The 27,388-nt window shown below is 40.9% G+C and overlaps 5 protein-coding genes across 9 annotated transcripts; 2 read left to right on the top strand and 3 right to left on the bottom strand.

The window, feature by feature from the left end:
• Positions 1–413: 413 nt before the first annotated feature.
• LOC111220183 (major facilitator superfamily domain-containing protein 1-like) lies at positions 414–4,603 on the bottom strand. Of its 2 annotated transcripts, none has more exons than XM_022743184.1 (13): positions 4,436–4,603; positions 3,737–3,837; positions 3,455–3,564; positions 3,295–3,350; positions 3,061–3,204; positions 2,812–2,970; positions 2,619–2,734; positions 2,405–2,505; positions 2,111–2,222; positions 1,845–1,982; positions 1,401–1,540; positions 1,202–1,313; positions 414–1,085 (listed from the first exon to the last, which is right to left on the bottom strand). In XM_022743184.1, exons 1-13 carry the CDS (start codon positions 4,455–4,457, stop codon positions 945–947), a joined length of 1,452 nt encoding a protein of 483 aa, XP_022598905.1. In that variant the 5' UTR covers positions 4,458–4,603; the 3' UTR covers positions 414–944. The 2 variants fall into 2 exon arrangements, with proteins under 2 accessions (XP_022598905.1, XP_022598906.1); XM_022743185.1 differs by having other exon boundaries at positions 3,737–3,761.
• A 1,111-nt stretch (positions 4,604–5,714) lies between these two features.
• On the top strand, positions 5,715–8,163 carry eme2 (essential meiotic structure-specific endonuclease subunit 2). Its single transcript, XM_022743101.1, has 8 exons — positions 5,715–6,230; positions 6,379–6,500; positions 6,737–6,832; positions 6,921–7,045; positions 7,214–7,271; positions 7,393–7,508; positions 7,676–7,865; positions 7,992–8,163. Exons 1-8 carry the CDS (start codon positions 5,774–5,776, stop codon positions 8,145–8,147), a joined length of 1,320 nt encoding a protein of 439 aa, XP_022598822.1. The 5' UTR covers positions 5,715–5,773; the 3' UTR covers positions 8,148–8,163.
• Positions 8,164–9,122: 959 nt separating this feature from the next.
• On the bottom strand, positions 9,123–15,954 carry LOC111220121 (SPRY domain-containing SOCS box protein 3-like). 4 transcript variants are annotated; one of them, XM_022743100.1, is made up of 9 exons: positions 15,728–15,914; positions 14,616–14,783; positions 12,603–12,738; positions 11,678–11,858; positions 10,335–10,522; positions 10,043–10,145; positions 9,805–9,930; positions 9,426–9,692; positions 9,123–9,208 (listed from the first exon to the last, which is right to left on the bottom strand). In XM_022743100.1, the coding sequence occupies exons 2-9, from the start codon at positions 14,654–14,656 to the stop codon at positions 9,123–9,125; spliced, it is 1,128 nt and encodes a 375-aa protein (XP_022598821.1). In that variant the 5' UTR covers positions 14,657–14,783; positions 15,728–15,914. The 4 variants fall into 4 exon arrangements, with proteins under 4 accessions (XP_022598821.1, XP_022598819.1, XP_022598818.1 ...); XM_022743098.1 differs by having other exon boundaries at positions 9,133–9,692; positions 15,876–15,954; XM_022743097.1 differs by having other exon boundaries at positions 9,133–9,692.
• Positions 15,377–18,418, top strand: nubp2 (nucleotide binding protein 2). Its single transcript, XM_022743102.1, has 7 exons — positions 15,377–15,461; positions 15,931–16,046; positions 16,294–16,492; positions 16,696–16,850; positions 17,083–17,193; positions 17,440–17,509; positions 18,116–18,418. The coding sequence occupies exons 1-7, from the start codon at positions 15,446–15,448 to the stop codon at positions 18,250–18,252; spliced, it is 804 nt and encodes a 267-aa protein (XP_022598823.1). The 5' UTR covers positions 15,377–15,445; the 3' UTR covers positions 18,253–18,418.
• Positions 18,419–19,081: 663 nt separating this feature from the next.
• Positions 19,082–26,901, bottom strand: LOC111220125 (V-type proton ATPase 16 kDa proteolipid subunit). Its single transcript, XM_022743103.1, has 3 exons — positions 26,653–26,901; positions 21,039–21,222; positions 19,082–20,198 (listed from the first exon to the last, which is right to left on the bottom strand). Exons 1-3 carry the CDS (start codon positions 26,723–26,725, stop codon positions 19,994–19,996), a joined length of 462 nt encoding a protein of 153 aa, XP_022598824.1. The 5' UTR covers positions 26,726–26,901; the 3' UTR covers positions 19,082–19,993.
• Positions 26,902–27,388: the final 487 nt, after the last annotated feature.

Raw genomic sequence — 27,388 nt, 5'->3', positions numbered from 1 at the left:
ATTGTCGACTAATGAAAAGAAACTCCACAAAAGCCCAAGTAAAGCCGCAGAGAGACTCACACACTATTATCCCACACTGACCACATAAATGTGTAATGAGCTCCACCTACTGACTGTAATGTGCTTTACGTGTTTTGCTGAGAATTTAAAAAGGAAATTCTATCGGTTACGCTGGTCAAATTTACAGTGTACTGCATTGTAAAATGATTCTCTACATTTACAGTTCATGTGCTGATTTCAGATGTCAAATATGATGAATGTGAGTTCTTCATGTTTTTTTTTTTCTTATCGTTAGTATGTATAATGTTTGTTGATGATTCAGAATTTACAAATACCTACAATCCACCGCCAGCTGGATGCTACCAAGCAAACATGTAATTATCAAGCTTATTTTTTTTAGACATGCGACATCAAGATTTCACTGTCGAAAGAACAGCATTTTATTTTTTGATGTTTTATGTAAAGTAGATAAAATTCCCTTTGTCAGTTACACAAATAAAGAAAATCATAAAAAAAACAAACAATTAAATTTTGTGACATGCAATCTTACACAACATCAAAGTTGTTTAGTTACCTCAGTCACTGACTGTGCAGTTATGGCAGCGCAACCGACTGATGACTGAAGATAAGATCGATGAGTATCGATTAAAAAAAGAAAAAGAAAAAAAAAAGTTAGTTTGGATTTTCTTGGTGACATTTGACTTTTTTTTCCTACTTACCCGCATCATTTAAAAACCTAAAATGCTAAAATGCATATTTACTATAACATATTACTATTTGGGTGTAAATACTGTTTAAAAGGCATTTTTTATCCATTAATTCTGTAAACCATCCCCTGTAGCAACCAAAGATACTATGGAGAACCAATGAGGTTTCAATGAGGTCGACAAAATCCAGTCTGAAAACTGGTGATGGAAAAAAATCAAAAAGAAAGAGAGAAATGTTCATGAGTTGATTGAACGAGATCGAACAGCACCATCATCTTCATCGTCATTTTGCTCTTCCTCTCCCTGGGTGAGTGGCTCTCTGTCTGAGTCTCTCTCACCCTGCCCTGACCTCTTAGTCGTCTTGTTCAGGGTCCCGCCCTGTAGGAAAACAAATATTAACTGAACACACTGTACATGGTGATAAAGTCAGCTCACACAAGACACATACAGAACATATATAAAACGGCACACAGGCAGTCTAGAAGATGTCTGACCTGTCTGTGGTCGACAATGTTGAGCAGCACTGAGGTGACGATGCAGCTGATGGTGTTGGCCAACATGAAAATCATCATCCTCTGCCAACGCCACAACGGAATCTTTGTTTCACTGGCCGACAAATTGAGAAAACCGTACAGGTAAGTCAGGATATATGAAATAAAGCATGGACCATCAGTGCAGTGCAGTGTTACCTACCTAGACTTGGTGCCTAAGATCTGTCCGACAACCAGATTGGACACCCCAATCCCAACCATCTGTATGGACGTGGCCAAGCCCATGGCTGTTCCCAGAGTGGCCTGAGGTACCACGAGGGGAATAGACGGCCACATGCTGGCCTGTGATACAGCACCGAAAGGAAAAAGACAACACACATCAAATCAAATGAAAACAAAGTGTAAATTATTTTCATTTTCAGTTCCTTTTTTTTTGTTACATTTACCCCACTCAGCCACTAATGTAGAGGGACTGGAAACTATAATAGACACTACACACAATATAGAATGATTTAAGGCAAATCATCCACAGTTTAAACAATTAACCAGGACAATGATTAGTGAAATTTACAACATATGAGAACAACATTGACATTTAACTGAAAAAAAATGACGTGTTATTTGAGACTATTTGAGTCAAACTCACAGCAGCGAAGGAGTAAGTGACTCCCAGCCATATGGTGGAGACCAGAGGAGGGACGAAGGTGAAGGCCAGGAGTCCAAACACAGGCAGCGTGAGGACTGCACAGGTCAATGCAAAAATGCCCCGCAGACCCACATAATCCTAGAATGCACATACAAGAAGGTCACGAATTACACCAACCTACCTTCTTGTTTTACACTGCTTCATACTAGAGGTTTTTGAATAATTTTGGGACAGGGAACAGTTTGGGACAGGATACAGATACTTACTATGAGAATGCCCACGCTGGCTGACAGGACCAGTGAGCTGTCATAAACTGCCCCAGCGATATAGGCCGCCTCCTTCTGACTATAGCCACTGTACTTATCCTGAATGAACTTACTGGATAGGAAAAACACAGCATGGGTGTCCATGTTAAAACAGAATGTGTGCTCATGTTTATGCACCATGCATCAATATATTTCTGTCTGTCAGGATCCCTACAAATAATACTGTGTGTACAGTACTAGCCTTTAAGAAACCCAGTTCAAATATATGCATGAGTTGTGCGTTGATAACTCTACCTGGCATCTGCAATGAACGGGAAGATGCCGTTGTAGAAGAACATGATGGTGAGAACCAGGAGCCAGTATCTTAGCGACAGGAGCTTCACATCCTGAATCCTCTATACACACGTACACACAAACAAATAATTGAGTCCATACAATTGCTTTAGGACGTACTGCGTGCTTTATAATGATGCCGAAATTGGGTTATTTTTAAAAGATAGTGTCCTACCACTTTACGAGATTCCTCTTGGATGGCTCCATCAAGACCAAGCTGCCTCATTCCAACCTTGTCCAGGGCACTGACTATGATGGCAGATATAAAGCCCAGCACACATAATATTGCACCTAGAAAACAAAGCATCATGTGGCATATAATATGAGAAGAATACATAAATCATGCCATAAATCTTGAGGTTACATACCACCCCAGAGTGTCCACTGCATGCCATATTTGTCTTCAAACTTCTGGGTGAGGAAGAAGTTCAGGACTGAACCCAAGCGTGAGAAAGCCAGGGTCAGACCAAAGGCCAAGGCCAGCTCCTTCCCTTTGAACCAGAAGGCTGTGATGCGGTTCTGAACAACTAGCAAGGAGGAGGATGAGAGTACGGTTTAGGAGCATTCCTCAGAGTTGACCATTGTAAAGAGTTTTGGCGTCCGTAAGGTGGCCTTACTGGTCAGAGATCCATTGCCTGATCCAAACAGCAGTCGGCCTGTGAGCATTAGTGGCAGCAGATAGGGAGTTCCTTTGAAGTGGGAACCCAGTGCAAACAGGGATGAGCCCAAAACACACAGGAAAGAAAACAGAAACACCCCGACTGCATAGAGGAGGAGACAGACATTGAAATAATTCTATTTGTCTTCTACTTGTTTAAACAGATTTGCAAATAAGATGAAAACAAACTTACAGCGGTTTCCTAATTTGTCGATCAGGAACCCCGCGATAATCACCACCACTGCATTCCTGTTGATAGGAGAGAAAAACGACAACTGAAGCTGTACTCCGATAAGCCATTTATCAGTTTATGTGCAGTTCAGTCAATTCAGTTCAGTCGTGTGTGTACTGACGTCCAAGCATAGATTGCATAGAGAAGATTATACTGCTGAGGGCTCATCCCCAGTCCCTCCACACAGTCCACTGTCCCATTGATCACTGTTGCGTTGGGACACGTTAGGTTCTGGTCAGATAAGAGGAAGGCAATGATTTAAGTTAGTATCTCACCAAAAACTGAGGTCAGAGCTGGACATCCTGACACCAAATTACAGAGGTACAATGTTGAGGAAATGTGGAGAAATCATTTGATACTGATAATATCATTAAGCTGTTCTGCCCTGCTACCTCTTACTCACCCCTTGGAACTGATCCTGTAGGACACTGGGGATGTCAAAGCAGAAGTAGGAGCCAAATGTCAGCAAACAGTTGAAGAACAGCACCACAAAGCGATAATATGCTGTAAAAATAACAAAGAATGGGATGACTGGTTTCCCCCAGCTGTTTTAACTTCACAAACTATTACTATGAAAGTGGACAAGAAAGGATATGGATGGACAAGAGGAGGTACTGACACAACTGAAGGCTTCAGTATTTCACCACATAGCAATGACTCAAAAGAAGTTCAATTGCATGGCTTATCATCTTGCAGATTAAGTTAAAAATTCAAGTGAAATAACAATAACAACAGCACATTTTGAGCAGAGGGGGACTTTAAATTCTGTTAGCTGATTTTCCCTCCTGAACTTTTTTCTAATAGCAGCTTTCATGTTTACCTCACTGCAGAATTAGCTCATAGCCTGCCTTTTATTGTTTGTTTTTTTTTTAAAACAATACATTCCTAAGATAGTAAGTCATTAGCTAACATTAAAGTTCAGGCTACTTCCCATTTAGTCACATGAAATCAGCGTAAAATGCTGAGCTGGTCATTCAGTGGCCCAGTTTTTCAGGGAAGTATATTGCAGGTTTACGACACAGAGGTCTGGTACTCTAGCCAAAGCAACATTTGGTGACTAAAGTAGCTACCTTTTGAGAATTAACACTATAGTCCGACGTACCTCTCTCTGCCGGTTGCGCCATTGTGAGGAAGAAGGACGTTTGCAATAAAATAAAACTTCCAAATCACATCCTTTAGTGTTGTTTACATAAACAGCCTGGAGTATCGGGGTCGCAGGGAACGGTGAGGTCTGTTTCAGCTACTCTGGCCTGGTGTCCGCAGACCGCAGCTCTTTAAGCTACATGGATCGATCTGTTGTTGTGTAAGGAGGAAGCCGATGGTTTGGAAATCTGCGCACATAACATGCTAGATCGTTTTTTTGTGCAGAAACTTTATTTATAAAGAATAGTAAGGAATAATTAAAATTATTAATCAACCTTTTCAACAGCAGTTTACTGTTGTATTTATGTCATTTTAAAAACTTTTGTAGAAAAGAAAAACAAGAATAAGGCTGGACAGAAATTATAATGATTTGTTTTTTTCATATTTAAAATATATAAATACACGTTTTCTTTCACTAATTAAGTTTGAACAATATTTTTCAATTACAATTATTAAGTGTTGGGATTTACAAAAAAACTACAATTACAATCAATGTGAGTCAAAAAGCACAAGTTAAAAATATAACTGGGTGTAAACATTTGTATGGTATTTTATTCTTGTTTATTCTTATTATTTTGAATGCACCATTAACATCCCTAAAATCTATTACATACACATCCTTTCTGATTTCTTTCCAGCTAACATAGTCTTTTTATGCTTGTCAAATCAACATTTAATAGAAGTTTCAGTCTATTAAAATCTTCATAAAAACAATGGAGCAAAAAGGATTAACCAAAACCATCAAATTGCCCATTAGGGCTGCTTACTTTAGTCTGACTCCGAGATAACAACTATATTGGTCACCTCAATATTTACATATTGACATTTTCATATTGAGAATAAATCTAGTACAACTGAAGATAGGTTGCGGTGTATATATGTGGTTCCAGTATTCTACCAAGTCTGATCACACATAAAGTACAGCTAAATCTTAGTTTTAAATCTTTTAAAGTCCACCATTCCTTCCTTGCGTCATTGTGTCCTGAAATTTAAATCAATAAAACCAACATGTGTCGGCCAGTTTGTAGTCCACCTGCTGACAGCTGCTGTGTGTCTCTCTTTGACTTCTGCTATTTCTAATTAAAGACCTGTAATTTACTTTATATTATAAGATATCTCTTTGTAAAGGTTTCTTGCAGGATAAAATGCGAATATATGTAGCGCGTTTTACACTTGTCCCTCAGCGGACACCATAGGACACTGGTGATAAAAACATTGTTGTCCCAATTTAAAGAGTAGCATGCGCTTCAAAAACTGTGTGTGTTCACGAAGGTGGACTATGCCTTAAACCTTGGAAATGTCTGTCTTGCGTAGGGCTAAAACATGGGAAATATCTGAGTCTGAAGAGGAAACCGACACCGACACAAAGTCCGATTTAAACCATGATGAAAGCAGTGAAAGAGCGACAACAGTCAGCACGGGCTTGAAAGAGGGTCCGAGTTCACACCACAAACGTAAAACCTCGTCGGCAACAAGAAGTGAGTCTAGTCACACTTCTGCTTTGCCTCCTCCGCGCCCAGAAGGCTCCGGCACACCAAGTCCTGCGAGAAAACGCCGCACCAAGGAAGAGATAGAGGCGGACAGAGAGAAAGCCAGGGAGAGGAAGGAGGAGAGAGAGAGGCAGAGAGTAGCCAGAGCCCAGGAGAAGGAGGAGAGGAGACAGGAGCAGCAGAGGAGGAGAGAAGCCGCGGAGAACCTCAAGAGTCTCAGGCCGGAGAACTGCCTCAAGTGTCTGACTGTTTGCATTGATCCAGGTAAGCAGGCTCACCGTGGTGCCTTCAGGTGTTGTCGGAAACTTTGCGGCCATTTGCTGAAATTGACAACATGTCATGTCATTAGGTTATAACAATAGGCTGCATATAGGGATATGCATCTACTATAAGCCAGTGTGTTTCTCTCCAGCTCTTCTGCAACAGGATGGCTCAGACATCTTGCTGGATACTCTGGCTGCCTTTGAGTGGAGGTTCAGCATTGAGAGCCAGCAGCTTCCTCACTGCATCACCTGGACCAGAGATTTACCCCAGGTAAGCACAGGATGCTTTTCATAAGAGACAAACCTAACAATACTAAAATTCAACTTACCTGGAGCTTCTGGTGCGTGCAGAGCTACTAATGAAAATGTCCACATCTGAATGTTTTGTGTACGCTGTATGTTATCTACATCTGTAAAGTCAATATCTGGACTCTTTCTTTACGTATGCTGAGTATGTCCTTCTTTTTTCCAGTTTCTTCAGTGCAATTATCACAGTTTTGTTTTTAGCAGGGAGACGACGGCATGGGCTCAGTGGAGGAGGAGCAAGTGGTGCTGGTGCTGGGTCTGACTGACTTCATGGACATGGTGATTTCTGTGAAGACAGTAAGCAGCCTTTCAAGTTGTAATAAATGAACTCTATTGGCAGCCCACAGGATGGACTCTGCAATAATGTATTTTGTTGCCCCTGCAGATGCTAGACAGTGAAGGGGAGGAGACAGGGGTGGGGTCTTTTCTCAGTCCTCTTTTGGAGTGTCTCAACCGTGATGCCAGGAAGGTTGTCACTCTCTTAGTGACAGACTCTCAGCCAGATTACAGGTCAGTGTATCTGACTGTGACTGTGGCCTATGATGGGCAGAGAGATAGATACTGACTGACTCTTTATTCAGTAAATTTATTATTCTGAATGTATTCATCTCTAGCAGGATAAAACACTTGTGCGTTAGCTTTCAGACTGACCTGACTTATTGGTTTACTTACCAACAGGACAAATGCTTGTGATGTGCAATCTGAATTAGGAATGGAGAATCTTGATATTGAAGAGGTTTGTTTACTTTAAATCATCATAATTTTCAGACCTTAACTGTGAAAATCTCCTGCATGTGAGAGAAATGATGTTTACTGTCCACAGAAGATGAGAGATCTCTTTGGTACTGTCTTTCCAGGTCCTTGTTTACCTACAGCTCTGCAAGAATATCTCACTGGTCTTCCTGGATGGCTGGCAGGAGGTCACCAACCACGTGTGTGCTGTCACTAAGGCCTTATCAAAACGCCCTTTCAAGTATGCACCTACTCGTGTTGTTGTCGCATTAACAGAAAATCAAAGTTTCCTTCAGACATCGACTCTAAACTGTTATTGGCCTGTTAAAAACAAATATACTTGCTCACTAACCATATAAACAACGCTGTTCTCTTTCACTCATGAGATGTCCTTCAATGTCCTCACAGACTCCTGACAGAGCGAGCAGAGCTGCCCTTCTGTGTGGACGGTTCGTGGGCCAGCGGGGTTCGGGTAGAGAGGGATGGCTCGGAGCTGATCCAGGTCTGGAGCAAACAGATCCAACAGCTGAACAGAGTTAGCCCTGCTGTGGCCTCCACTGTGACCGCAGCCTATCCCTCTCCTCAGCTGCTGCTGCAGGTAGACCTGAGTGCTCCTCAACATGGTCCTGCAGAGCTTGTTTACAGAATGAATTCACAAAAATATACATTTTTCTCTTAATTCAATTCCCATGTTTTTTTTGTTTATTTTTTGTTTTGTTTTTAGGCGTACCAGAGCTTGGGGTCCGAAGAGGAGAGGAAGGGGCTGCTGGCTGGTCTCATAGTGAAAAGCGGAGGTAAAGAGAGACGTATAGGACCAGAGATATCAGCCAGAGTTTACCGCTGCTTCACAGCCCAGAACCCCCAGCTGGTCCTGGACTAATTTGTCCACTTGAGAATGAGATGGATGGATATCAGCGAGGATTAATCTGGTTTCTAATGACACTGTGTCACCACTTGGCTGCTAATACATAAATGTTGATGTTTACAAGCTAAATATATTCCTTAGATATCATGTTCACCTTCCAGGAAAGTATTATTTATACTCATCTGAACCCCTGCAGATTCAAGGAGTAGAATATGTTTTGTAAAATAAGGAATTATACAATGTATAATATGTTAATACAATAATCTATTATGTATAAATGTAAGCTGTTCTCCATTAACTGTATAATATTATTTGTATATGTTTGAACTAGTGTATAAAATGAGCTGCAACAGAACCTTTTAATTTAATTTTATAGAATTGCCTCTGTAAGAAAGTTCATAAACAAAGCATAAATGTACAAAGAAAAGCACTGAGTAGCAAATCCTCTTATAAGCATGAACACAACCACTGTTGATATTCAAACCAAATGCTGATTACAAAACACATTTACAAAAAAGTCATTTCCAAAGTATCAAAAGCAACTCCTTTCCCCCTGGAGTCTATCCCTGAGAATAACAAGGGTGTTTTTTTTGCTTTTTTGTCAGAGTCTTATTTGGCAAACATCAGGCCTCACAAAGACAGTGACTGGCATATTTTAAAGATAAAATGAAGAAAAAAACTGAATAATACATATGGCTCTTATTAGCCCCATGATAGAGATTGGCTAAAATGAGAGTGAATGACCTCAATGTCACTCTAATATCTGAACTGCATTAAATGTCTCACAGACTACAGACTCACTCCCTTCGCCCCATTCATTGAGAAAGTTGCCTGAGTGACACAACATTGCTAGATAAAAAAGAGAAACAACAATCCAATTAAATATCCACTCAAATATTGGCTAAAGAATGAGAATGCTGTTTTATCCATGATTTCAAACAGGAGACACTGATGGCAATGGTAGAATAGCTGTGTGCCAAATACTTAGAACTACGTTTTGACTACTTTGTCATGTCCAGCGGCATCTTTTGCATTGGTACTCCTCTGGCTCAGAGCAGCAGCTATCGTAGTCACTGCTGGGAGGAGTTGGAGGGCAGTGGCAAGTGCAGGGCTGAGTTTGAGGTGATGTTTGACAGGGGCACTGGTATGAGACTGTGTCAGGAAATGGGCTGGTGCAGGGGCTCGGAGAGGCGCAGGCACTCAGGCTGGATACCGGGCTCATGATGGGGCTGGGGCTGGGGCTGGGGCTCGAGGGTAGGCTCGTCTCTTCGTAGAAGTCCTCAAGCAAGTCGCTGTGCTGCTCTGAGGCTTCAGGGCTGCTGCTGAGGGTGAAGACCCAGCCCAGCTGTGTGTGGAGGAGGGTGCGCAGGCCTGGGGGCAGCTCCAGAGCACCAAGCATGTCTGGGCAGCAGGGCATCATTTGACGGAGTCGGGCACAGCAAAGGTACTGCAGGGAGGTGGGTGTATAGCAGGCACGGATCACCTTCATACTGCTCTTGGCTGCTGTGGAGCACACCATGGGGTAGAACTTCTTGTTCTGCAGCCTCGTGGCAGCGACACCTGTTGTAGCAGAAGAGGTGACAGGATGAAAACACTGAAACATTAAAATTCTATTTCCTTTGACTGTATATGAAGCTTAATTATGCTGCTTTAATTACAGGGAAACACGGACCTATGCAGTGCCGATTCTTGTAGAAGGTCAGGGTACCATGCCAGGTGTCCAGGTGCAACCCTATGATGGAGCCTTGCCCAAATCGAGAGGAGAACTTCACTTTGTCCCCTTTGTGCTGGAGAAGACCTTTAAACACATGTAGATAAGATATTGAACTGATTATTTAGGTCAAAAAGTCTTTATCCAGTCCTCTGATAACTCATGGTCTATTGTAATCCCTATACTCTGACTCTCTAACCTGTGTAGGAGAGTCCCCAACTGTCTTCATCATGGCCCAGCAGGCTGCCAAAGCTGTATTTGAACTTCTCCAGGTTCACCTCTGAAGTTCCAATTCCCACCATCTACAACAATCAAACAGCAGAAAACAAAACCTCAGAAGAGAGCAGTAGCAGTTCTAGCTCATCATTAGATTATAGACTGTAATGATACTTAACATTCATCTTTTCAAACGGAGGTTGAGAGGAACTTTCACGAGTGTTTTAGGCCACTGTTAATTTAACTTGAGTATGATTGAAGAGACTGCTACCTACCATATCTGTTCCATAGACAGGAGAGGTCATCTTGACTTCCCAGAAGTGTTGGCCGTCTGCCAGCTCCTTGGTGCCGCGAATGGCAGCTGTGCCACAGCTGTAGTCTGAGTGAAAGCTCACCTTCCTGTTGTCACAGCTGAGGAAAGCTCCGGAGGATTTGCAGTTCTCGTCCCATACCCAGTCAAAACCTGAAAACACACCAGACGTGTGCTACACTGACCGGCTACGATTTCATACTTTGTAATTCATTATACCTATGTCAAGGACATTTTTACTTAGGCTATGTCAGTCTGTCGGTTGGTCCACCACTTTGATCCTGACTGAAATATCTCAACAACCACTGAATGGACTAATGTAATGTAATTTGTTATTTGCAATCATGGTCCCCAGAGGACATAGCCGACTGACTCTTGTGATCCTCTGACTCGTCCTGTAGACCTACTGCCACCAGCAGGTCAAAGGGTTTTCACTTTTTCTGTGAAATATCTTAACTGCACGGGATGGCACAAAATTGTGCACAGACATTCATGGTTGCCAGACAATGAATTACTTTGTAGTTTTGACTGAAATGTCTCAACAAGTATTTGGACAGATTGCCATGAAATTTTGCTACTAACATTTGTGTCTCCCTCAGGATGAAATGTAATAATGTAACTCATCTGGCACTATTACAGGTCAAAATGTAATAACATTCCCTTCAGCATCATCTGTCCTTAGTTTGATGCTAATTATAAAATGTTAGCATGCTAGCATGCTAAACTTAGATGATAAACATTATACCCTGTAAGCTTCAGCATGTTAGCTAACATCGTGAGCATGTCAGCATGCTGACATTAGCATTTAGCTCAGCACTGTAAGATTGCAAGCATGGCTTAGGACACTTTTATCCTGTTTGTGTCTCTGTTACTAGGATATTTTCACTTAATTTCACTTCATTTTATTAAATACATGAATAGAGTCAGTGGAATTATGCCATATGACAATCAATAATTACCAAGATTTTGAAATTGATAACATTTTTTAGCCTTAACTCTAAAACGAACAGTGAAAGAGACTTTATTGTTGATTTTTGCTGGGTAAATAAACCAGGAGTGAGCAAATTATGTTTTTACTGTCAGTGTATAGTATCAGTTCATTATCCCATGATCTGGTTTACTAAAATTGATTGGGATATTGCTTAATGTGTAGCGATGCTTTCAAAAGCCAAATATAGTAATGTACTTTCATATTACTGTCAAGGCCTTATATTGTTATATTAGTCTGTGCAGCCTCAACACCACACTTTATAGAGTACCCTGCTGTGTTCATATACTGTATTACTGTATTCGTCAACTTTTGCTCACCTTGATCCTCCTCCCCACAGACGCAGTCACTGATAAGAATGTATCCTGGGCTGAGCTCTTCCTGTCGGTCACACTGGCAGAAAGACTCCCCTATCACTGGCACCGTGCAGGGCAAGGCCACCACCTCGGTGACAGTCTGGGAACTCGCCAGGTGATCCACGTCAGACTCCAAATCGCTGATCTGGTTGACACACACAGTACAAACGGCATCTTGTAAGTCCATAGACATGGCCATGGTCCAGAGATGTTGGCTCAGTAGCAAGGACAGGAATTAGATCCAGGATTATATTTGACGTTTTATCAATTGCCCTGTCTGCTGTGATGCCCTTGTAAAGACCTATAGAAACCTTACAGGCAAGAAAGAGCAAATTAAAGAGCAAACTAAAAGAATAACACGTCGCTAAGTCTCGACTGGAAAATGATAATCTTGCAGTGTCGCACACTGCAATTCAAAGGGCTAAATGAGAGCCATCACCCATATCCCATGTTTCAAAACCTTTTCACTAAAAGCTGTTCATGGTTCCTATTGGTGAGAGAAGTCATGTGTGCCAGTAAGTAAAATTAGACCCCTTCCAAAAATACTGGAGACCTGACCATGTCTTTACACACAGCCATTTCAGACAGGGAAGAGTCCCAGTGGAAAACTACTGGTACTCAGGTAGAAATATGATCTTTCATATCATGACTCTCTTTGATTTTCTCCTCTTTTCTGCGGAAAAAAATGCTGGATATAGCTGTTTCATATCACCGAACATCAAGCAAATGATGCTTGTAAGTGTATCGTTCTCCTCTTATACCAAATATGCATTATATCTGAATTCCCCAGAACACCACCTCCTTCTAAATCCCTACTTTTCTCCACTTCTCTATTCGTGTTTGACCTACTTTCATCTTTTGTTCTGGCCTAAAAACCCCAGTGTCTCACCTGTGTTGTTGTCTGGCCTTCCCACTGCTCTCTGTCCAATGTCTGGATCACTTCCATGGCATCTGTCTCCTGCCGTATTTCGCTCCAGGCCAAATGCCGAGTCCGGCCATTTCTGCCTCTTCTCAGCATGGCAGCTCTGTGGACAGCAGATCCAACACCTTATGACCAGCTGTTATCTGTACAGTGGGCCATGTACTTTTTAAGTAAGGTCAGTGTTAAACTCCCTGTTCACTACTTCTTTATTCTTTGATTGGTTTGTTGAGCTCAGATTAATTTTTGACACATTAACAAGCATAACTGATTCCACATTTTCCAAACCTAGCAGGCCATATTCAAGGAAGAGAGACAGAAATAACTTTGTATTTCACACTGAAGAGGGCTTTCTGGGAATTCACATCACACTGATTCAACTGAAAATTGCAAAATTAAATCTCAAACAAATGATATGATGAATGATACAGTTGTTGCATTATTTCATTCATTCAAAGATGAGGTTTGACGAATGAATCCTAGGGTGCAATGTGCACATTTTTCCAACTTGCATAGGAAAGTTACCTCGCATTCTCATAATGTTTCTCAAATGTTTCCGAAACTTGTTGAACAGCTTAAATGAAGTCAGAAAAAATTGCAAATAGGAAACAGTCAACAGTGTGTTTACTTTCCTAATCTGCTCTTACAGTCAATAGGAAGCTGCAAAATATCATTGTAAGGGAAAAATGTCTAGCCTCCCGCAGACTGATCTTTGTGTTGTGGCTTGCCTATTTCTATCTGCCCCATATGCCACAGTTGGCAGCAGGAAGTGTTTCCATCCACTTGTTTAACCTTTAAACCCAACCCTCTGCTTTGCCACTGTGGCAGCACGTTAGCTAGCTTCATTATCACATAGACACAGATAAGGTCATCCAACCTAGTGACCACAATGCATACAGAGCTCAAATCATAGGTTTTCATATACTTGTCTTTACACCTGCCCTAATACTGACTATGACATCTTACTAAATATCTGGCAGTTAAATGAAGGTGGATCAAAAACTCTGTGAGAACGATTAAAACGTCTCATCTTGTATAACTTTTGGAGACGTCTTGTTAAGTTGGTTCCATCATGACACAGAACAATAAACACTTTATCAAGACTGTTTTAATAAAGAGTAAGTAATCTGTGAGAAGGGCATTCTTCATTATGCCTGTATTCAGTTTGTATTTATATAATATGTAGTAACTCAAGCATAAATCTTGTTGGATATTTTTGTAGCTTCACACTCTGTTCTGGCCTTTATGACCCAGAAAACAGGGCAAAAACAAGACACAAAGACAAGTATGCTTGCTTTTAAAAAGAAAACATATTCTAGATTACAAACTATTATTTTGTGCTATATTACAATTGTTATAGATTTATTCTATATTATAATAACCTATAGGTACCTCAACCTGACAGCATTTCTCAGTTAATGCCAGCACTGAACACAGCAGCTGGTGACTGCTTTGCAAGCAGGTGCAGGAGATAAATACCAATAATTTAGATTAGTAAATCTGGAGCTAGTCTCACTTTAATTGGGCCTTACCCCACATACTGTAAATGCATCATCTGGTCAAGCTAGTCAGGACAAATTACAGTATCTTTGTCAGCCAATGTTTTGATGCCTATGATATGAATGCAGTCTGCAGTAGGAGTGTGACATTGATATGAATGAGTTATGTTTAAGACACTAAATTACTGAAAATGTTTCCGTTGTCAAATCAAATCACTGTCTGTCCTGCCCAGTTTCCATTCTAATACAACTGAATCTAATCCTCTATTCACTAGACAAGCCAGTGCAATAAAACTATCTACATTTCTCGTTGTAAGTCATTCTAGACAATATCAGTGGAGTGCCTAAAGTACTGTTTGTATGTTGATGAAATGTTCCACTACCCAAAGTCTATTTTGTTGTTTCTTTAACTTAAAAGCTTAAAAACTTCGTCACCTACAGTGCAGCAGGAATATTTAAATTCCAAAGGCAGTCATGCTCTTACCTTGCAGTAGTCTTCCTGTATACTGTCTTGCAATGGCTCATTTGGAAGCTGGTGTGCCTCTATACCCGACCGAGTGACAGGTGCAGTTTGCACTCTGTCCCACTTCTAGGCGACCTAGACGTAAACATTACTTCTCCACGCCCTCGTCTTGTGCTTATTGGATAGGGCCTGTGTGGAGGAGGGATTTATGTTAATTTACTTAGTTACCTTTACCTAAATGGGGTGACAATATGTAGAATAACTGTGGCCTTTGTTCAAATGATGAGGTGTGTGTTGAGTTTATAACACAGGGAGGGGAATACCCATCATGTACTGAAAAACGTATATAATGTACTTGGTATCTATCGTTCACCAGAACTATTAAATTCAAACATTTAGGTTGTTATCATTTTGTTATGCTGTTGTTAATTATTTTATTGAAATAGGATTCACGAATTTAAAAAATGACTTAATTCAACGTGTATAAAGATTTTGGCATAATCAACTTAAGCAAACAGGATAATGTTAAATGTTCCTATCTGTGTCCATATATGGCAATATATGTATATATATGGAGCCAACTATTTGACAGGTTCAGGTTGTTATTGTCGTTTTTAGGCTAAGACATCTATGCATTTGCCTTAGTAACCCAGCCAGGTTGGTGCAGATTCTGAAAGTTTGTGGTGCACTGGAACACACCATGGTGTGCCCCGGCAGCCTATTGGTGGCGTTGCAAAAGAGGCGGAACTTAGTTGAAACAAATGCTGTGTCATTGGATAGGTGGCGCATGACGATAAACGGAAGTAGTTCATTCCTGTGCTATGTGCGTGTTGTATCCCCGAATCTAAAATATGGAACAAAATAATGGTAAGTCGAATTTATCGTTCAACAAAGGATTTTTAGGAGGCTTCCGTCTTTCTTGTAGTTTGTTTCATTCTTACATAAACCGTGAATGTTCAAGCTAAAAGATGGCAGCTGACGTATTTGTTAATAGCTTGTATACGTTGTTAGCAGAAGCTAACTAGAAATTAGCTTAACTTTTATATATTCAAAACCCTCTAAAATATGTTTGTAAGAAGAGGCAGTTACGTACTGAGTAATCTATTATCCACAAGAAACTTTAACCTACTTACTGTGTGTTGAACTTGTGAACTCGGCTGACGAAATGCGACCCACTAACTGCGACATTTCTCTCTGACCCTTGTTTCAGATAACTTTGAATGGTTCAAATTACCCTCGGTCATAATTTACTGCCATATACAATTTAGAAATAACCCTTACATGCATCTGCTGCGCTCATGCTGAACTAACTTATTTTTCCTCCTTTTCATATGAGACGGGAGCCTGACCCAGGTCCGGCATGTTGTGTTGGTCCTGTCAGGGAAGGGAGGTGTGGGCAAGAGCACCATCACCACAGAGTTAGCTCTGGCTCTCAGGCATGCTGGCAAGAGGGTGAGCTTAAAGAACAACTGTGTGTACATGCAGAAATGTTGCATGTTGCATGTTCACTGGCAATGTGTATTTGATGGTACATATATCGTTCACAGTTTGCAGTCACTGTCATTCCTAGTCTTGTTTCTTTCTGTACACAGTACCTGACTTGTGTTCATACAATGTCCAGAAATACACCCTAACCCTCTATAACCCAGCCTAACGCTAACAACATTAAAAATGTACAAAACAAAACTGTGTTCATCAGGTTGGTATTCTGGACGTTGACCTGTGTGGCCCCAGTATCCCGCGCATGCTGAGTGTGGGCAGGCCTGATGTACACCAGTGTGACTCAGGCTGGGTGCCAGTCTACACTGATGCCCAGAAGAGCCTCGCCCTAATGTCCATCGGTTTCCTACTGGAGGACCCAGATGAAGCAGTGGTGTGGAGGGGGCCCAAAAAAACAGGTGTGCTATTCTCTAGTTGGAAATTACACAACTGGTCCGTGAGACTATTTAGTCGAGGTAACGTGGGCACATCACTTATTGAGAGGGTATATTTCCACATCACCTACTAATAAAATAATAAAAAATCACCACTGTATGTCTAAACACAAACTTATCTTCTCTTGCTCCATATCCGTTCCATCTGTGAATTTCCTTTCCTGCAGCTATGATCAGCCAGTTTGTGTCAGACGTAGCATGGGGGGAGCTGGATGTGCTGCTGGTGGACACGCCACCGGGGACGTCTGATGAGCATTTGGCCGTACTGGAGAACCTTAAAAAACACAGAGTGGATGGAGCCGTTTTGGTCACCACACCGCAGGTACACACTAGACTTATAGACCCAACTGTACATAAAGCACATGGGTGACACAGTAAGGGAGGGTTTACACTGACAAACAAACTCAGAAATTTAGCTTTGGCTGTTTACCTTTTCAGCCGTTTACTATATGTGTTTTAGCATATGGCTGTTGTTAGACTGGACCCTAACCACAGAAACCACTTCAGATCCATGACATTAAGTGAAATTTGCTCTTGCTGGCTTTCTGTTACAGGCAGTATCTACAGGGGATGTGAGGAGAGAGATCACCTTCTGTAAGAAGACAGGAGTACGAATCCTGGGCATTATAGAGAACATGAGTGGCTTTGCTTGTCCACACTGCTCTGTGAGTAAACTTTCATACTATTGTTTGGGAAATTCAGACTTGAAATACCAACACCTGCTAATGAAAGTGTAGTTACAGTAATATGTATCCAGGTGTGACAGGATATAAAGCTAATCTACCAATCAACTGCCTTAATGTCTGTTTTAAATATGTACTTTATTTGATATTGATTAAAAAAAATACAAATTTGTGTCAAGGTTCTATGTGGCCAGACTGTATTGATCTTATTAGGTACTTTCTTTTCAGGAATGCAGTAACATATTCTCAAAGGGTGGTGGTGAAGAATTGGCCAAACTGACTGGATCCGTGTTCCTAGGTGAGATCAATGAGACTGAATTACATGTAATGTTAGCTCACAGCCACAAGGTGTCACAATACACTGCAAATGCACTTCACTCCTCACCCACCATTCATGATTTAGGAGGCATTTTACATCACTGCCATGCTGCCAAAATGGTCGATCCAGATTACAGCAGGTTTAAAATACCTCGATGAATACAATGATACATATTTCATCAATAATTCTTGGTCAAATGAATAGATTGTTTAACAGTTCCCTTATTGGTTATCCGCTTTGTGTGCAGATCAATCTCTTGAGTAATGATGCAACTAATTCAGCTTACCCTGTGGCAGTGAGAAGCCCGCTGTAGCTCACAGTGCTGCATGGCCAGCAAAGGAAACCGCATTGTGTCAGTCGTCTTTTAGACAGGGTTTTACAGTATTTGATAGGTCAGTGCCCCTGAACACCCTATTGATTATCATTAACTAGGTTGCCACTCGAGAGTGTTACTTTAAGACATTAAGGTAGCTGTGAATCATTTCTCAGCAGTAACATATCAGGTGTGATATTGTGAAAAGACCATGAAGCTATGAACTGGATCATGTAAGCACAGTCATCAACATTGTGTCCTCTCCATTTCAGGTTCTGTGCCCTTGGATCCTCTGCTCGGCAGCAGTATAGAGCAGGGCAAAGACTTCATAGAGTCATTTCCCGACAGCGCCACCTTCAGTGCTATCAACAGCATTTCACAGACTCTGCTCGAGAGTCTCCAAACTTGAGCCATGACATTAATTTGCTCACATTTCTGGATTATGTTCACATTTTACCACATAGGCTCTGTGAAAAGTACAATATAATGCAGAACTACTAGTCATTGTGGAAATGTAATGATTTTGATGTTGCATTTTGTCCTGTACAGTTCATAATATAAAACTATTTACTGAATATCTTCTTTTCTATTTTATTTAAAAATCATTGTCTGCCTACAGTATAATACAGGCCTGTATGCAGTTATCCCTCAGTGCTGCAGTTGCAGTTCTTGAGGCATTAACCACAGTGTCACCGCAGAGTCAAACAGGAAGAGATGAATACTGTAAATAAGCAATTTAGCTCATCTTGGTTTTACAGCAGTTTTAGCGACATACTTTCATTATGAATGCGCTGATGAAAAAAAAAGTATCACAGTGAGATATGCAGAACTAAAAACACTAAATTGTGTTTGGAAGCCAGTCAAATCTAAGTTGGAATCTTCTTTAATTCGATTGTGAAAACATTCACATCGACACATCAGGATAACTTCAATACCAGTGGTAATACAGGATTGTAGATTGGCGCTTCAGTAAATGCGTCAGCAGCAGTTCCATTTTCAGAAAAAACACTCCAGATCAAATTAGACCAGTTCTTGAATGAAACTAGGCCAAACTTGCACACTAATCTCAGATTTCTGCTGCATGCTACAAACCATACCCTCAAGTTTTGTTGTGTGATTGAAACTTTTTTTCTTCTTTGGCTGGAACTATACTTGAAAGTAGCTTTTTTGATCTGGATTAAATCTTCTGAAAGTAGCCTGCTCTTCAGTTTCATATCCAACAGCAACAAAACACCGAAACCCATGCAGGATTTTAATGGCTGGAATGTGAAAGAGATGAAGTACAGCCACAGATGGGGGAGGGGGTGAATAAGATGGAGAGGAGATGAATTTTGGAAATTACACTTGTGAGACCCAACATGGGGCACACACACCTTTAATGCAAACAGCAGTACTACAGGAAAAACACTGAAGTTTGAGAATGTTTCCGTAATGATTAGAATACAGCTACACACAAAACTCCCACTCCACCAGCAACATACTAAAGGCAATCTTAATTATTAAACCATGAATTACATCCAGAGGAATTCCAACCACTTATCACAATTAACCCACAGTGCATTAAATCTATCTATATAGATATTTATATGTCTGTATATATATATGTATAATATATCCTGGGGAATTAAAGACTTTTGCTGCATTAAACAGTTCAATGAACAATTTCTTATAAATAAAATCAGTGGAAAAAAATCTGAAGTCCATACACATTTCTCTTTACAAATAGATCCTCAAGATTAATGCAGAAATTGTGTCAACTCCCAGGTCGATATGGGAGGAGAAAAAGCTGTGTGGCCCTTTGGTCAGCTCTCTAAGACCAGAGGCCAAGCTGCCTCAGCTGGCCTCAAGGCCTGAAATAAGTGGAGGGAAAAAAGGAATCTTCATCATACAGTTGTTTTGAAACACACACACGCACACACAAGACAGACAAATCACTACATTGCGCATTTACAAGTTGACTATCAAATTGGGACGACTGTACACATTGTTGAGATAAGACCATATTTATGGAGCCATTTTAATTCATTTTTTCCTCGCCTTCACTTCTTTCATCTTGTGTGGCAGAAATTTTTACAATTTTTTCCCCGTTATACACTTTTTCTCCAGCAGCAACATAAAGGACAGATCTTGTAGTGGAGATGTTTGGATGTTTATTTCGTGGAGAGAATGAGGGCAACGATGAGCCCGTAGAGACCCAAGACCTCAGCAAAAATCAAGATGAGGATCATGCCCACAAAAAGCCTTGGCTGTTGAGCTGTGCCTCTCACGCCTGCGTCGCCCACGATGCCAATTGCGAAGCCTGCTGCCAGCCCACTGAGGCCCACGCTAAGCCCAGCTCCCAGATGAAGGAAACTCCTAAAGACACACAGTCAAGTGTTAGTCAGTGGGGGGGACATCGATTACTCAGTTAGTAACAATTGGGTTAACAATTCGAGCAATTGAGAGAACATTTTAACTAAACATGCCAAAGTCAGAGCACCTTTGATATTTGTGGAAGTGATAAGAGCCTGTAATGCATGAATGGGGCAACTGCTTCTCCATACAAAAGAGCTGTACGGCTGTTAAAATGAGTTTGTCACATCTGTAATCAGTCTGCCGCCTGCAGCTTCATCACTGTGGCTGCTTGTTTAACCATTTCTACCTCAGTAATATTTTAAACTGATCCAACTACAAACCCATGCTCATGTTCATTATGTTAAATTAAATCCCAGTCAAATTTTAAAATAATGACTTATTGTATTTTTATTATGGCCCTGTGCCATATGACTGCATTGGAAGAATGAGCATGGCAAGTGTACTTCCTCAGATAGTCTAAACAGAGTTAACATGGGGACATCCCATGTGCAGTGATGTGATAAGACTGAAATTGTGGTCGTTGAGTTGTTCAGCAACCACCGGTTGTGTTCATTGAGATGAAGAAATGTGTCATCCAGTGGAATAGTTAAATAGTTTATGATTAATGGAGCTGGTGCTGGAGCTGTGGCGCTTCATCAAGGCCATGGAAACACAGATGAAACTTTTAAGTGGGAAAAATGTTGGTTTTGGGGAATGTGTTGACAATATAGCAGCATGGCTTATGTCAAGCCTGTGTCTCAGAATACACAACTTGTCTTTAGATGTGTCTTGAAAATAACCTGAAATGAAATGTAGACAACACAAATGAGTAAAACTATGACTGTGGTCAACTGAACTCACTTGTAGAGGGTGACCTTCTCTGAGATGTTGTTGGCAATCAGCACTGCTACTACCAGACCGTAGATGGCTATGATACCCGCCATGACCACGGGGATGATAGACTTCATGATGAGCTCCGGCCTCATCACAGACATGGCGGCAATCCCTGTACCGCTCTTAGCTGTGCCATAGGCTGCTCCCAAGGCTGGCAGGGAAGCGAGAGAGAGAAGACAAATTTAGTTAAACCAGAAAGCACACTAAACTGCACACAAGGCCGTGCAGGTTACAATTGGTTAAAGAGACCAGAGGGCACAGCTGGATGATGAGGCAGAAGTGAAATAAGAGATTGAGCAACAATACAACTGAGCAATTTCTGTTCCTCTTAAAAATCCAACATGGCTCCACTTGGGGAATTTTGCTCATGTTTAAGTGGAAATACCAGATCACGTTCTTTTCTACTGATGAACATACTACGCAACCAGAAACCAAAAAAAAAAAAAAAAAAAAAAAACAGCTCATGTAATTTCAGAATTGAATCTGGTGCAGGGTTGTAAATCACTCTCTGAATGAAAAGGCCTTGTTAGGCACACTGGGAACTGCTGACATCACAGGAGAGGCAGGATACCATATCTCCAGAGCCAGCATTAGTACAAAACAGATATAGGGGAAGGGACTAGCAGTACTTCAACTGACATCTGCTGTGTGGAGTCTCCAGTCCTCACTAGTCTCTGGTTAGTATCACTGTAATGTGATGGGGAAGAGGGAGAACAAAAAGCTTCATCAGCATGTTGGCTCCGTCAGCCTGTGACGCTGCAGAGAAAGCGTAGTGCTACGTACGTCACACACAAAACCAAGTCTGACGGTAGGAAGAGAGAAAATCAATAACCACCCTGCTCTAATATTAGAAACTATATATACCAAATATAGAACAGCAACCAGCCATCAAGAATGGGTTCTGCACAACAACACAGAATCGGACAGCTTCCAGGTGAGATGAGAGAGAATCTTTAGGGACGTCCAACAAAGCCCGTCAGAGCAGGGCAGAGCGTCAGGAACCACAGACGGCCTGGTTAGATTTCCCCATGTCAGAGGGGTGTGTGTAAACGTGGACATGTCTATTCCCTCATCCACAGCAAAAGCAACATAAAGTGAAAGCTCTGACAACGACCACAGCATAGCATCTAATATATTGGTCTGTACATGCCAGTAATTCCACTATACAGCAGTATTAAATCACATATTTATGTAAATTTATACTGGAGCAGTTGGAGTTGTTTCCCTTTTTCAGATTTGCAGATGGTGTTTTGATGCTAAATATAGCCTTTGAACTCTCTAGGTTCTCTTTTGCATTAACCAAAAAAAAAAAAAAAAAAAAAAAAAAAAAAGGTCAAATCTAGTTGTTACTGTGATTTGTGAGTTGATGTCAAAACGGGCTGTTTGCCCAAAACTCTTATAAGCAATAGACCAAAAAAAAAAAAAAAAAAAAAAAATGTGCAGAGCTGTATCCCTCCATTTATGTGCTGATCTCATCATAGCATTGGTGGATAAAGAAGGACCTTGCAGTATAGTTTTCTTGGCTCCTCATAGGCAACATACTTATGATAATTAAATCTGAAAAGTCTCTTGCAATATCATCTTGGAAGACAGCCTTGTGCATATAGCCTGAAGTACCCTGCCCTGTGTTTTGTCATGTCTTGGGACAATGTGTTGAACAAGCCTGAAGATAGCTCTGGTTAATTCAAGTCTAGCTAGGAGGCTTTATGGCAAATCAATCTAGAGGCAGAAAAGGAAGATGATTCAGGCCAATCTTTAAATGTGCACATGGTAGCCAGCCCCATCCCCAACTACTTACACTGATTTATCACCAGACTGATGCCATCAGTACAAGGTTAAATCACTCCTGCCCATCTCTGAGTATAACTGGGCGTTGTTTTCGCAAGCCTGACAATCACAAAACAAATTGTCTCAACTTCCTGTCTTATTGGAAGTGTCAACCTCTTTGCTAGACGTGATGCCCTTTATGCTGCATCACATCTAGAAGGACACACAAGCTACCCAAGCAGTTCAATATAAAAACTGACCAAGATGGCAGATCCAAAAACAAACCCTCTAATTTAGCTACACAAAAAAAAAATTACTTTGGAAACACCTAAGCCTTCCTCTGAACAGCTGTTTCTTTTAACCATCCAGCCATCCATTCGTAATAAGTCACCATGAGTAACATTATCCTCTGACTCTGTTTTTTTCTTCGTACGCTTGGACTCACCGAGGTGTGACAGGGGAGGGTTGACAGAGAAACACTGGTATCCTCAAACACTGTCATTCTGTCCTGACGATTAAAGGTTTGATGCTGTGGCAGGGTGGCTTCTGCAGTGGTGGAGGGACAACCTCTGGGTTTTAATCCTAATCGCCTCAGCTTAGGTAAAGAGCTTTTCTTTTTTCCTCCCTGCAGAATATTTGATGTATGGGATGCCCTTGTGACGCCTTGTGATGTCAGAGCAGGTGCCTCCAGCTAGGGATGATCTTGCATGCAAAATGCCTACGCAACAGACAAGAGGTTGATCTGCCCTTTAATAGAGGGTGAATGGGGAAGCACTGGTTTTAAGGAACAAATGACAAAATCGGGAAGCTTGTAGAGGGAACACCATTTTCCAGTCTTACAAAAGCACATTGGCTGGATGATGTGTACAGATATGAGGCTGCAAAAAAAAATTTATGAGACATGCTGACCAATCTATTGCAACCATATTGCAAGCTGAGGGATCATGTATGCTGCCATCACCAACTACACCTCTTAACTAAAGAGGTAAGAGAAAGAAAAGGAAATGTGAATGTGAATTAAAAGGTCAAGTAACTGAAAGCATTAATGAATGACGACTATTCAGAAAAATAACTTCTTTGGTGATAAGACTGCTTATATATGCCAACAATGCCTGTACTGGAAGTTGGACAAGCACACTGCAGTGAAAACACGTCTAAAATTGTGGTCAACACCACAACAAGTATCAGTCAAGTCAATTACCCAGAAAATAAGTCTCCTCTATATTTTAACTGTTCTGGCAGAGAGAAGAGAAAATGTGGGCCATTAGGAAAGATATTACTGAAAGGAGTGGGGAATCAGAAGCAGCGCAGCACAGCTATCATGGGAGTGGTGGTACCTTGTGAGTGTCACCTGTTCTGAGCCAGGCATCACTAAAGACAGCCCTCAAAACTGTCACCAGATTACTTTAACAATGTAACATCACCTGACACCAGAAGATCAAAGCAATTTTACAACCTGATCCAGATGCCTGGCCAATTACTTTGAAATGAAATATTTGTTGTTGTTTTGTCATGATCAGAACAAGAAATTTGAAGCCATCCATTTAGGTGACAACTTGTGATGTGAATTTGTCAATTTCAATATTCTACAGACTGGATGTTGGATCAATGCCCCAAAACATGACAGATTGATGAATGATGACAATCTCTAATTACAGCCATAGTCCTTCAGCTTGTGTAGACAACAGTGACTGACATTAAAAAGGAACACAAGCTACAATTTCCTGTCAGTGACTCCACAACACACCAAGATCCTTCAAGCTGAAGCCTGAATCATCAAGTGTCCCCATCCATACCACCACTTCCACATCCCTTCTTTGTGCCGACATGATCCCTTCCCTACTAGCTAATTCCCCAGCTGTCACTCCTTCGCCTCCACAGACTAGTACTACTGCTAGCCTCAGGGGACGCCACCACCACCACGATTCCCTTGCCTATCACTACACATTAAACCTGAGCTATGACACGCAAAGGGTTGGCTTTGGCATCCAACTGCTTCTCATTTCCAGGTAAGGATGGACAGTATTAAATCATATAGTTGTATAATGGGACATTTTTCTATCATAAATTGTGATTCCTTGTTGTGATGACTAAGGTAATACCTCAAAACAGCAGTTACTAGATCAGATTTCTCCCAGAAATTACTCAAATACTTGAAATCTCCAGCTCAAAATTATTTCTGATATTTCTCATTACTAAGCAGTTCAATGTAATTTGTTAAAAGACACGCTTAAACATTCCTTTCACTTGACTATTACATAGGTATGTGGATGTATGAATTTCTGACAATGCAAAAAGGTAGGGACATAATCCAAGATTACATTATGTCAGAAAAAGCTCTTTGTAATTAGATTTCAAGGTCTTACACTATAGCAATTCACTGAAGGTGTCCATTAATGAAAACATGAGCCAGTCCCGCCAAAAGGCCTCTAGCTACAGAGGTCAAGCCCTCTGTAACATGGTCAATTAGTAGCTTGTTGATTTCACACTGGAGCTGCACCCATCCCACCAGACGATCACATGTAGGCCTTCACTGTGCTGCAGTTGCAGACTATTGAAAAATTATGTAGTTCTTACCTTGCATTAAGGAAAGACAAATAATAAACTACAGAAGGATCCATAAAACAAGTATGGCCAATTATAAAACAAGCCAGTTTCAAAGTTCACTTTCTGTGCCACTTCTCATTTAAGATCCAAAAACCCTTGTATCACCACTGGTGTTAAACCCTTTACCTTCTGTAAAATTAACCATATTTTCTTAGAACAGAGTCAAAACTTGCTATCTTTTGCATTTACATTAATATTGTTCAAGATCAGTAGCCAGATGGCAATTTCAAGTCAGACGTCTCATCATGTGATGATCATGTGACCTTGTGTCATTCCTTTGAGCAATAAGGAAGTTAACCAGCTGATCCTGGTTTCCAATGGTCACTTACGGTGTAAAAAGAAAGCTATTTCCGTCATAAAATTTATAAAATTAATTTGGAAGTCACATCACCGATTTGACAGATGGCACATTGTTGCAGAATAGCAAACAATTTACGAAGAAATAAGTCAATTCAATTATTAAATGTTACTGGTTAATCATTTCTAAAATAAAGCTACACTAAATAATTTCGTATCAATCTTGTCACCCACTGCTTTAAACACCCATAATCTCTGCATGCAGCCGTGTGGCATCTTGCAGAAAAAGGTGGGAATCATCCCATCTTATCTCCTGTTAAGTACAGCAAGCTAGCAAGCAGCTAACTGTGTGGAGGATAATGGAATACTATTGGGCACTGTATGACTTTAAACTGTCAAACAATACGCACTTCTTAAATGATATGGTCAAATTTTCTGATCACTTCGCGTGAGATACCGTTTTGTCATTTCCATTCAGATAAAGCTCTGAGCCTTCATAACCGAGCTAAGCTAACGTCGAAGCTAACTTATGTAGTCGTCATCAGCTAGCTAGCTACCTAGTCTTGGCGAGTCTTTGCTGTCTGCCGTTGAGGCAGACAGGACAGCAGCTATGATGATATTAACCGACCATTGTTAATTAAACATTGGCATATTACTAATAAACTGCTGTCACTGGCTTCACCAGCTAAGTCTGAATAAATTACAGCTCAATATTAGCATTGCGACGTTAACCTTAGCAGTGCTAGCAGATGGCTTTCAGTTTCAAGGGACGCACCAATGGTTGACAGTTCAAAGCACCCTGTTGAGAATAATATAAATGCAAAAGAGGTTAGCAGCAAATGCACACAGCGACATTTTGAAACTAACAAACAGTTTCAACATGTAAGGCCATCAATCGTTTGATAATTACCGCTGAACACCATAGCCGCAGAGGCACCCATCACTGCGAAGAACGGAGAGTATTCGGGGCTTTCGGCCGACATTCTTCCTCACACAGTATAAAAATAAACTAAATATACAAAATTAATCAGCAATGACGGATCAAAAATCGCACTTCGCGAAACCTATCGAAGGCCACAGTCTTGAAATGCGAAACTGAGTACACCAGGAACAGTCTGACCACCTAACTAGCAATGTAAACGGGATAGTCACGACTCTTCTGATAAATACCCGGCGCAGCAGCACAAAATGGCGAAGCGGAAAATATCACCTGACTGGTCGTACGGATAAAACCTATCATCGACTGGGTGTGTGTGTGTGTAGGGGGACGCACTAAAACAAAGTTCGTTAATGATATACTATGCCACGCAACACATCTACGAAACAAAAATGGTGGAATTTAAATGATAAATGACTTACTCTGTACAGAGAAAGTGCTTTTTATTTTTGTTTATTTTTATTTTTTTTGAAGGTCACCCCTATCGGCCATCACTTTGGTGTGCCCCGCTGCAGGCTTTCCCTTTGATAGCTACGCATTCACCCTTCAGAGGCAGGAGGATGAAATGATGGGGATAAGCAGGAGGGTGTGGAGACAGTGCTAATCTAAAGAAAAATTGTGTTTGTGTTATTTTAGCTACCAAGAAAAGAAAACCAAGACAATACACTATTTCTTTAAGATGTCCACATACATTATATTAAAATTCAGA

Source organism: Seriola dumerili, unplaced genomic scaffold (assembly GCF_002260705.1).
Source record: "Seriola dumerili isolate Sdu_G_001 unplaced genomic scaffold, Sdu_1.0 BDQW01000068.1, whole genome shotgun sequence".
Classification (NCBI taxonomy): domain Eukaryota; kingdom Metazoa; phylum Chordata; class Actinopteri; order Carangiformes; family Carangidae; genus Seriola; species Seriola dumerili.
This window is presented reverse-complemented; position numbering and strand designations above follow the sequence as displayed.

Bases quoted from the DNA above. Each gene is read 5' to 3' on its own strand.
- LOC111220125 (XM_022743103.1), bottom strand. From the start codon at position 26,725: ATGTCGGCCGAAAGCCCCGAATACTCTCCGTTCTTCGCAGTGATGGGT. The intron at 21,223-26,652 runs GTAATTATCAAA...CTTCCCTGCCAG, and splicing joins TGCGGCTATGGTGTTCAGCG to CCTTGGGAGCAGCCTATGGC. The intron at 20,199-21,038 runs GTGAGTTCAGTT...GTGTGTCTTTAG, and splicing joins GAGAAGGTCACCCTCTACAA to GAGTTTCCTTCATCTGGGAG.
- eme2 (XM_022743101.1), top strand. From the start codon at position 5,774: ATGTCTGTCTTGCGTAGGGCTAAAACATGGGAAATATCTGAGTCTGAA. The intron at 6,833-6,920 runs GTAAGCAGCCTT...TTGCCCCTGCAG, and splicing joins TGGTGATTTCTGTGAAGACA to ATGCTAGACAGTGAAGGGGA. The intron at 7,272-7,392 runs GTTTGTTTACTT...CTGTCTTTCCAG, and splicing joins AGAATCTTGATATTGAAGAG to GTCCTTGTTTACCTACAGCT.
- LOC111220121 (XM_022743098.1), bottom strand. From the start codon at position 14,656: ATGAGCCATTGCAAGACAGTATACAGGAAGACTACTGCAAG. The intron at 10,146-10,334 runs GTAGGTAGCAGT...TGATTGTTGTAG, and splicing joins CTGTCTATGGAACAGATATG to ATGGTGGGAATTGGAACTTC. The intron at 9,931-10,042 runs GTTAGAGAGTCA...ATGTGTTTAAAG, and splicing joins TTGGGGACTCTCCTACACAG to GTCTTCTCCAGCACAAAGGG.
- LOC111220183 (XM_022743184.1), bottom strand. From the start codon at position 4,457: ATGGCGCAACCGGCAGAGAGAG. The intron at 2,971-3,060 runs GTAAGGCCACCT...CCTCCTTGCTAG, and splicing joins AGGCAATGGATCTCTGACCA to TTGTTCAGAACCGCATCACA. The intron at 1,314-1,400 runs GTAGGTAACACT...TTTGTCGGCCAG, and splicing joins ATCTTAGGCACCAAGTCTAG to TGAAACAAAGATTCCGTTGT.
- nubp2 (XM_022743102.1), top strand. The intron at 16,493-16,695 runs GTGTGCTATTCT...CCTTTCCTGCAG, and splicing joins GAGGGGGCCCAAAAAAACAG to CTATGATCAGCCAGTTTGTG. The intron at 17,194-17,439 runs GTGAGTAAACTT...CTTTCTTTTCAG, and splicing joins TTGCTTGTCCACACTGCTCT to GAATGCAGTAACATATTCTC.